The 10,828-nt window shown below is 33.9% G+C and overlaps 1 protein-coding gene across 2 annotated transcripts in view; it reads left to right on the top strand.

The window, feature by feature from the left end:
• Positions 1–8,129, top strand: part of LOC118737199 (serine/threonine-protein kinase 32A) — a 20,710-nt gene extending 12,581 nt beyond the window's left edge. For both annotated transcript variants that reach the window (XM_036467555.1, XM_036467556.1), the window contains exons 2-8: positions 874–1,039; positions 1,350–1,420; positions 1,583–1,671; positions 1,792–1,829; positions 6,725–6,850; positions 6,916–7,097; positions 7,204–8,129. In XM_036467555.1, coding sequence (XP_036323448.1) covers positions 874–1,039; positions 1,350–1,420; positions 1,583–1,671; positions 1,792–1,829; positions 6,725–6,850; positions 6,916–7,097; positions 7,204–8,067 — 1,536 coding nt within the window. In that variant the 3' untranslated portion in view covers positions 8,068–8,129. The remainder of the gene's footprint in view (positions 1–873; positions 1,040–1,349; positions 1,421–1,582; positions 1,672–1,791; positions 1,830–6,724; positions 6,851–6,915; positions 7,098–7,203) is intronic.
• Positions 8,130–10,828: the final 2,699 nt, after the last annotated feature.

The raw sequence follows: 10,828 nt of genomic DNA, 5'->3' as shown, positions 1-10,828 counted from the left end.
TATACCAATACAGCGTGCCAAAGCTTTCAAAAGCTCTCAGTACAAGTGAAAGCTTTCGCTGGCCTAGTCTGTTTTACAACCACTTTTTACTCACTTAAATACTTATGTATTTAATGTATAAATAGCTTATTGAAACTGAAAATAATTTAAATGAGAATTAAATAAAAAATTAAATTAAAGTTAATTTCCACTTAAATGAGTTTGATGAAACTGGCTGTCAGAGGTGTTACACGTTTAATCACCTGATCATTGTGTATCTGCTGCTTACTTGTATACCAGCCCTGCTTTTACAACACAGCGTGCCAAAGCTTTCAAAAGCTCTCAGTACAAATGAAAGCTTTCGCTGGCCAAGTCTGTTTTACAACCACTTTTTACTCACTTAAATAAATAGCTTATTGCAACTGAAAATAATTTAAATGAGAACTAATTAAAAAATTAAATTTAATTTAATTTCCACTTAAATGAGTTTGGTGAAACTGGGTGTTACTGTTGTCATAAGGTTGCGTTTTATTTTTTGTCCCCAAAACCATTCGAGATCTCAAGACGAAACTTAAACTTTACTGGTTTTTCAATACAAGTTTTAGTAATACATAACTCAACTCCAATGCCACTGGCGGCTTAAAAAATGAATAAAGAAAGTTATAATAATAAGCAAAAAATCAAATTCTCTTTAAGAAAAAGAAAGTGTACGTTATTATAGCGTTTGGATTTCAAAATCTAAAAATAAAATTTATTTATAGTATCTGGTTTCATGCACTTCTCTTAAATTCATTTCTATTTCCTCTTCTATCTTGTCAATGTGTATGTACTGACACGTCCTGCTGCTGCTTCAATACCTACAATGCCGGCCATAAAAATGCACAATGCGCACAGGTGTGCATCGTACAAAAGCGTGATAGTGGCATACTTTATGCGATGAAATATGTCAGTCGCTCGGCGTGTGAGTCGCGCGGTGCACTAGGTGGTGTTATCAAAGAAGTAGAATTGCTTGCAACATTGGAACATCCATTTCTAGTGAATTTGTGGTTTTCGTTTCAAGGTAAGTCTTTTTTTTTTGCGTGTGCGTAAGCTTTTTAAAGTTACTTATTGCCATTTCGAACGTTGGCATCATTGGCACAAAACAGAGTAGTTACGTATATACATATGAATGCACTCAGTTCTTTTTAAGTATCCTCAATACATATGTATATACATACGTACGTGTTTATCTATTGAGATATGCAGCTTATGACTAGCCTTTCGTAAATATACATACCAAGATTAATGAGTGGTTTCCTATTTCAAAAGTATGTATGTATTTCGAAAACTTTCTTTTCCATTTTCGCTGCCGATAACTTCGATCAAAATAGACGAAGAGGATTTATTTATGGTTTGCGATTTACTGACTGGCGGTGATTTAAGGTATCATCTACAGAATCGGGTGAGTCTAAACGGAGTGCAAATAAATATTGAAATATTTGTAGATACGTTGTGCCCGTATTTGCATAAATTTTGCTTTCAATGCACTTTTGCAATTTTGCTTACAATGCAACTTTACACTGCGTACATCAACATCAATTTTTTTCTTCTTCTTTTTTTTTAGGTGGAGTTCAGCGAGAAATGTGTTGCCTTATTAGTGTGTGAGTTGGGAAGTGCTTTAGAATATTTGCAAAAGCAAAGAGTAGTGCACAGGTGAGTAATTTTACTAAAGTTCAATATACATGTATACATATGCATTTATGCTTTATCGCCAGCCAGTTGTTAGATAACAAACAAATTTCTCTCTCTCTCTTTTTTATATCTTCATAACAGGGATATAAAGCCAGACAACATTCTTTTGGATGATGCTGGTAAGTAAAAACAAGAAATTAAAGCAGCAATAAATTGTTCCGTTTTTTGAATCTTTGCGTTGTTCGAATAAAAATGCCTCGCGATATGATTATTGTTCAAACTTTTAAACAAGTACTACTTCCAAAAATTAACAAAATTTATCAGAAATGCAAATGACGAATGCCGAGCCTTCGCCCTTTATTTCGAGGAAAAAAAAAGTAATAATAATAATAATAATAGATTGACGCTTACACATATGTATGTTAGTGTTTGGCCGAGCTTCTCCTCCGATGTGTGGCGTGCCCCTTGATGTTGTCACACAAAGCGGAGGGACCTACAGTTTTACGCCGACTCCGAACAGCGATTGTATCTTTATGAGAAGCAAGAAGAAATACACTCGAAGGTTTGCCATTGCCTGCCGAGGGACGACCGCTGTTAAGAAAAAACTTTTTTTCTATATTTTTTTTTTGCGGCAAAAATGCATACCATTAAGTTAATATTACTACTAATTAAGTTTGTATCCAATTTCTTTTTTATTTCAATGTCTGGTACAGGTTTGCAGAAATGCACTTACCCTAAATGGTTTTGAAAATTTCACACCAAAAACATATTTTTAAACATTTTCTACGATTAAGGAGCGTTTACAATGTTAGCTTCGAATTTAGAGTGCTTTTTTGTGAAATATTCTCTTCTTTTTTATCACCTTAGTGAAATTTTAGTATTTTTTTCTAACCGGGTTTCGAGTTTTTCAAGAAATGGCAGTTTGAAAAAAACGTTCCTATTTTCGAATTAAGAAAAGCTCGGATTTATATATATTTTCTCTTTGGTCATAAATCAGGACTAAAATTACAGTAGAGGAACAGCTTAAATTTAGAAATCAATAAGTACCTACGAAGTATTTTGGATTACAAATAAAACTGAAAAAATTCAGGGTTCTGGCACGGGTTCATCGATCTTAGATAGATATAGAACCGACTGTCTGGGAATGAGAAAACACCGTCCGCTGAACCAGATCGACTATTCAAATAAAGCGTATTATAGACAGGCCTACATCGAGAATCAATCAACACCTTCTGCAACTCTCACCTCTTCAATTCCATTATCGGAGACCAATGCCACCTATCGTAGACTAAAGCTCGGGTTTACAATTCATTCGGGATATTGTGGCAGGTTAAACATTCTTCTCCCTACAGCCAAACCCATCTGATCTGGTATTTTAGTAAGCCTGCCGTTAAATAACAATGAAAACGACATGTAATCCGATTCTCTGATTTGTGGCATTATTTTTTAAGTCAGCCAAGTCATGTCTCTGATTCACTTCAAAAGCACAAGCTAACACGTATTCAAGGAATATCTTTCCCCCTTTTTTCTTCGGAGATATGATCTGTCTTCGATTGTTTCTTTCAAAATGTGTTTGATGTTACACTCAACCCTGTAAAGGGGAATGTTTTTTAACCTTCTTTCCTTGTCTAGCTCGCGCATTTCATAATATTGTCGTTTTAAACAACCATCTGATTTTCAGGGCAACCCTCTCCCCTGACAAAGCATCAAACGGCAGAGAATGTGCCTTTTTTGCCTTACAAGATTTTCTCACCCTCTGTCTCTAATTTAGAATCGAGCACGCAAAGAGAAAGGGTCAATCAAAAGGGGACATTTTTTAGAAGTGGTAGAAACAAAGTCACCATTAATATTTCTACATATGGTCACGATTGTCCTAAAGCTAACGATTTAAAGAAGTACGTACATGATTAGTGAGAATCAAGAAAAAATCCAAACTTTGATAGATCATATTTCATGTATAGAGCCCATACAACAATTTTAAGCTAATCAAATTTGGTGTCCAATTTTAAAAATAAGGCCCCATTTAGGAGTTTAGTAAGCTGCAAAGAAAAAAAACAAGAAAAAAAACAGTGAAAGATTGTCGTTTGGTGTTTCTTGTTTTTTTAATTTACTTTCTGCAATGGAAAATGTTCCAATATTCAAATGTAAAATTAATAAAAGTGTTCTAGTTCCATTTTAAATAAAATAAATATTTAGATTCTGGTATATAAATAAACTTGGTAAAAACCCGGTTTATTCGATTATAAAAGTACGGTTTACTCGTTATTCAAAAAATCAAGGTTTCAAAAAACCGCCTAAAACTATAAAAAAGAAAACGGTTTGGAAACGCAAGTTTATATAAAAATTTCACTGACTTTAATTAAACACAAAGCGGCAAGAATTTGCGTAAACTGAAAGATGTATGAAATTCGTAGTAAAATAAGGCTTAAATTCGTAAATGTTCTAAGTCTTTAGTTTAGGAATCATGACTAGAAGTGAGTTTAAATAATTGGCATTATCTTGTATTATTCCAGCATGGACAACACACAATTTTTTTTCTTTCAGGGTTCTAACGCGAAAATTGGTTATTTTTTTGTTTTTTGTTTCCGGTGCTTTTAGGTAGTTTCTTCTTTGTGAGAGCTAAGTATAATTACATCGCTTAAAAGCGATTGTATCATGTCAGTCGAATGAGAACTGCGGCTTAACCGTTTTATGTACAACTACATATGTATGTATATAAATATGTATGTATACAACTTGCTCCGAATTCTCTTGAGTAAGTTTGTATTGATTATTTCGAACGTGCACTTGCACTAAAAGGAGTTAATTACTCAGTCGGAAAAAGTAATGCGTGACAGTGGAAAAGGTAATAGAAAAATCCACGGCGTATGCAAAAATACAACACATTACGACTCTTCAAAGTACTAGGGAAGCGATGTTATTATCTACATAGGTCTTGTCGAGAAAAACAAGGATCGAAACATGTAATTCTCCAAACAAATTGTGCACTTAAAGCCTGTAACTCAATTGACTATCAACCGATGTTCAGTTTATCCCCAATTTTAAAAAGAAGGAACTTTACAAATACCTTTCGAATGGTGTATATGTCAATTTATAAAAGTTTGCCTAGAAAGCCAAATTTTTTTCGTAATTTATCAATTTTGGCGATATTGAAAACTTTTCATGACAAAAAATAAAATTGTTGGCTATAAAACTCAAAAATGTTTGCTTAATTTTCATGAAAAGTTGAAACTTAGAAAGTAAAGTTTCTTCTTTTTTAAAAGCTCGGTTTTGCAAGACTTACAGCCAGTTTCACCAAATTATTTAAGTGAAAATTACTTTAATTTCGGTTTCACCAATCAATTTTAATTTTGATTTAAGTGACCTATGCTCTGCACTTAAATAAAAGTTAAATCAGAATAACCACACTCAGAGGTGTTACACGTTTAATCACCTGATCATTGTGCATCTGCTGCTTACTTGTATACTAGCCCTGCTTTTACAACACAGCGTGCCAAAGCTTTCAAAAGCTCTCAGTACAAATGAAAGCGAAAGCTAGTCCTAGTCTGTTTTACAACCACTTACTTAAATAAATAGTTTATTGAAACTGAAAATTATTTAAATGAGAATTAAATACAAAATTAAATTAAAGTTAATTTCCACTTAAATAGTTTGGTGAAACTGGCTGTTAGACTTGACTAGACTTGAAAATTGTATATCTGGCATATGGGCAGCAAGTGTATGTAGTTACCCAAAAAACGACTTAACTTAAAACCTTGGAGAACTATGGATTTTTGATTTCTAAGTTAAGTTTCTAAGCGAAAAGAGACCCGCGAGAGAATCATGCTGCCACATCATTTTTTCACATAAATATTTTTAATAAAATTGCTCCAAATAGGCCACACAAATATGAATTTTTATGTAAATTAAATTCATCTGGCAATCGGAAAACAAACTTTCACACAAAGACAGAAGAAAAAAATTAAAACAATCACAATTTTATTCGCTTAAATACATTTATTTAAATTGATAAAAAAAAAGAGAAAAAGCAATAGATGGCATGGAGAGTAATCATTTCTAGGCTTCTAGGTAAGTTAAATCAAAATAGTTAAAAGCATACGCCACTTTTTTTTGTGTGCCGGTGCAATCGACTAACAAAAGTATCGCTATGGTGCTAGAGTGGTGCTTACATTTAGTCTACACGCAACATTAGTAAGGTTCTAGTGCATAGTTATACACACGATAAATAATATAACTTCAAATAAAAACATCAAAAGAAAAATGTCAAAAAGGCGGACATTTAGGAGGACACTTTTATATGGAGGATATGGCTTAAAAAAGGAGGACTGTCCTTCCTAAAGGAGGACGGTTGGTTACCTTAATATACAAGATAATCATTATTTAACGAATTTTATTCTTTAGATCAAAAATAAAATCAAAATAACGATTATTCTTTATCGAAAAAAGTTTCAATAAAGATTTACAGAAATAATGAAAAGAGCGATTATTTTCGATGCGCGTTATTTTCATTTTTTTTATTGGCTAAACATGCATGATTCAATCACAAAAGATCTGGCAAGATTAAACGAAAGAAAAAGGTAATTTTCGGGCTGACGTTTGTAATTTCGGCGCCATTTTATTTTCTTTGAAATTGATCCAAACTAAACAAAGAATATGGAGGCGAAGCATGATGAAAAAACTGAAAGGTGCTCAGAATTTAATTCGAAATAAAGTCGAAGTTTTTAAGAAAATTTGTTGATTTTTTTTTTTATCGCATAAACGATAAATTTTGTTAGCATCTCATAAGAAGATAAAAAAAAATATTTCCCCGTAAAATATGCAGAATTTCTACAAAGCTTCATAGCTGAATTGCTGATTAAAACATTACCAAGGTACCTACAATTTTTTTGGTAACAAAATTTTCCGGTTACAAAATGTGTTTCATACCACATTGCGAGATCTAGTTTTCAATGGCCGCCGTCAGAGTCCGACAGTTTAAAAAGCTTGTTCTCTTATATTTCCTTTCATTTTATTTTAACATAAAAAACTTACTTATCAACAACTTCAAAATACATCCTAAAACTTCTTGCTTCAGGTCACGCACACTTGACTGATTTTAACATAGCGACGAGACTGCAAAAGGACGGACTTGCATGCAGCATGTCTGGCACGAAGCCATATATGGCACCAGAGGTATTCATGTGCGCTTTAGAGGAAGTCGGTAAGTTGAAGCTTAGCCCACTGACTACAAATACTCCAATCCCTCATAAATATATGCATTCGTAGCTGGTTATAGTTACCCAGTCGACTGGTGGTCACTGGGCGTGGTTGCGTACGAAATGCGTGCCAATGTGCGGCCCTTCGTCGTCCATTCGAACACCGGACTAGCGGAGGTGAAGCATACATTGAACGTGCCGGTACACTATCCGCGCTATTGGAGTCATGATTTCATCGATTTGCTAACAAAGGTGAGTCATTCAATTTATGGTATATATAAATATAAGTAAATATGTACATATGTATGTATGCATCTGTTATTCATGCGTCATCTTTTCCATCTGTATCTTATCACAGTTGCTCTGCGTGCATCCGGGCGCACGCATCAGTTCGCAGCAAGAGCTCCAACAGACGCCGCTGCTGCGATATGTAGACTTCAAAGGTATTTTGGAGAAAAAGACAAAACCACCCTTTAAACCACCTGAAGATCATCTCAATTGCGATCCGTGTTTGGAGTTGGAGGAAATGATTGTTGAAACGCGGCCGCTGCATAAGAAAAAGAAACGTCTGGCCAAGCAGCGTTCAGCACAACGTGACAGCGACCCGGAAACGGTGCTCATAAAAGAATTCATTGTCTATAATCGCTATAAGGAATTAAAGCGGAAAGCTATGGAGAAGAAAGAGAACGAATGGCAACGTGAACTGGAACACGCAATGGCGAATTCAATTATGACCAGTTTAGCGCCAATACAGGAGAAGCCAACCTCAATGCATCTCAGTAGTGATGCTGGCGATGACAGCGCAGCAATGGCCACCAATGGCAATGTTGTAGCCAATCCTTTCATAAACAACACGTCATCACTCACAAAAACTAATACAACGGCAACAATAGCAAGCATATCCACAAGCAACACCACCGACGGCGCATTACTGACGAGTGATTCGCTTTGCACTGCAATCGCTTCAATTGAAGAAGCACCTACAGCAACAACAACTATGGGGGCTACTGTTGCGAGTGCTGCAACAGCATTGCCACCGATCTGTGTTAAATGCCGACAACAAACCCGCAGCGCTGTAATGCAAACCACGCAACAACATAAAACACAACAATCATCAGGCACAAAGGATAATGAAAGCTTAGAATTTATTGATCGCACACCTTCGCCACCCGCAGTGCAAGGCGAAGCGCTAACGCCGTTAGCGGCAAGCACTTTGGTGTAGGCGAATGTTGTGATTTGTGGGAATATTGCTAATTAAAAACGGTATAATTAAGAATGACTCGTAACCGTTTAAGTGTACACAGTTTATAAGTATGTATCTATTACCTTGCTTATACCAATGTAAGAACGGCATTTACAATAAACCGATTTGACTCAACACATATTACTTGCAAAAGTTTATAGCACCCTAGCCGATACTGTATTCAAAAATAAACAACATTAGTTGTTCTCTTTAATAATTTATTTGCGCGATTGACCGAAATGTGAACGAACAATAATTCAAATTTATTTTAATAATAATTTAAATTTAAAACGGGCTTTATAAAGAAAACCTGCATTTTTCACTTCGCGTCAAACGAGTGATGTGTTTAAACCTGTTTTCTAACCGATGTGAGTAAAACACCGATTTGAAAACAAAATCGAGTCAATACACTTTTGAATTTCTGAGCGAATGGAAATTTGGTTTATGCTTCCGTTTTGAATATCACAGCGAACTGGGTCAAAACGCTTTATGTGTCGGTATAAACAAGGTATATATAGTATCTACATATGCATACATATATGTAAGTATTCGTATGTAGTTATTTATTTTTCGTATAACAAATGGCGGTTGGCTTTAATCACGTTTAGCTTACGAACCAATTTACGTCAAATCAAAGCTAATAAAATTCTCTATAAACCATATGTTTATACATCACTTTCCGATTGGACTGATAGTTTCTGACAAATTAATTTATTTTTTAATGAAAAAAAAATCAAGCTTTAACAGAAGAAAAATTTAAAAAATAACAGGTTCTGTGCCAAATTTTTGCATCTGTGCTAAAGCCTGTTCTGACGAAAATCGGTTGGTAAATAAGAAATAATGAGTGGTGAAATGAAAATGCGCAAGGAGATTTTATATGAGCAGAAAAGCGTGTTACCCAGTTGAACGTGGCGTATGAGTTACTTTCGTTCCTGCTCATATTTCATACAACAAATATTTGTGCATTTTCATTGATTAAAATTTTAAGTTTCCGTTATATTATTCATCATCATTTAAAATAGTTTTGTTTGTGAACTCACACTTTTTTAACATGATTAAAAAAATATGTTACTCATACGCCATGTTTCCCTTTTTTTTTTTTTTGAGATTTCGCTTTGATTCAAAATATTTTTATAGAAGTGATCCCTATATATTTTTTATCTAAATTTAAAATGCTTCAAAAATCATGTATGAAAATGTCATTTAAAAAGCTTTCTAAACATTTTTTTTATGAATTTAGGCTAAGTATGTAAATATACATATGTATATACATATTGCACAAGTTCTTCAAAAGTGAAGTTTTGAAAGGTAAAATAACGCTAAGGCACTTAAACTTAAAGTTGAGTCGTTGAGTTTCCAAATATGTATTCTATTCTTCTGGATCAGGGGCCTATTTCATAAAGTGACAGTGACAATTTTGTAACGAAAGGCATTTTCCGTAATGTCAGTGACAATTCGACAGTTTGGTGGGTGATTTGTTTCATAAAAACAATTGTCACCACGTCTTAAATTCCATGAGAAATTCCATTGAAAAAGCGACAAATTGTCATTGTCGGGGTTAAAAAATTGTCGTTGATAAAATTGTCGCCACTCATATGAAGTTTATATGTAATTCATATGTAATAATTGCATTTGCATTACTATAGTTTTAAGAAATATTCAAATTATTGAAAAGTAATGAAATTTCTCCTGTGAAAACTTTTGGCGCGACAATTTTATCAGAGTGAGAATTGTCAGCACAATTGTCGACAATATTCTATATTATCACTATCGTTTTCCAAAAATTTTCACAGTTGCCTACAAACGTATATGAAACAGGAAAAATGTCGCCGACAATTCAGGCACAGAAATTTTATAGAAAAATCGACAATTCTCGCACCCGTCACTTTTATGAAATAGGCCCCCTGGTATTTGCCGAAGATATTTTTTTATGAGAAAAATGCAAATATGAAGAAATTAAAAGACAATAGATTTTTTGTAAATTTTAACATTTGTATTAAAGTTTACAGTTGGTAGTTATAAAAAAAGACAGATGGAAAGACACATATCTTCGTCATATTTGGAAAGTTTCGTTATCTGTACAACTGAACATATTTTACTTATCAAGCCTATTAATGGCATATTGAAATTTCCAAGAACGTAAATTTTGAGTTACATCTCTATATTAATAAACGTGCGCAATGTACTACGTATATGAACTACTATACTATGAATATGAGCATACATTAAATGTATAAATAAACAAGTAAGAAAGGCTAAGTTCGGGCGGAGCCGAACATTAAATACCCGGCGCAAGTATTAAATATATGTTTTTTCACCCTTCCGAAACCTTCCGCTAGATGGTAAGCCGAGTTGTAACAATTTTGAGTAAATTAGCGTCCTTCAATTTCGAAATATTGAAGTTTCAAGCATTTCTTAAATTTACCGTTATATGAGAATCGGCCGTTATATTAGTCCGATTTCAATAATTTTCAACGTTTTGCTTACACGTGGCAAGTACAATAACCATACCGAGTTTGGTACAAATTGGTAGAACGGTTACCGGTATACTTATATGTGATCATAAGTGGGCGGTGCCACTCCCATTTTCCAAAATTTTACCATAAACGTATTTCTTGGTAAAGAATTGTTGCAAGCATCAATTTTGAAAAAATTAGCTTCAATATTTAATGATTTATCGAAGATTTTGTATTTCTCTAAATTACCGTTATATGGGATGTGGGCGTGGTTATTGTCCGAT

This window comes from Rhagoletis pomonella, unplaced genomic scaffold (assembly GCF_013731165.1).
Source record: "Rhagoletis pomonella isolate Grant_MI unplaced genomic scaffold, Rhpom_1.0 Rhpom_scaffold_00004, whole genome shotgun sequence".
NCBI lineage: Eukaryota > Metazoa > Arthropoda > Insecta > Diptera > Tephritidae > Rhagoletis > Rhagoletis pomonella.
This window is presented reverse-complemented; position numbering and strand designations above follow the sequence as displayed.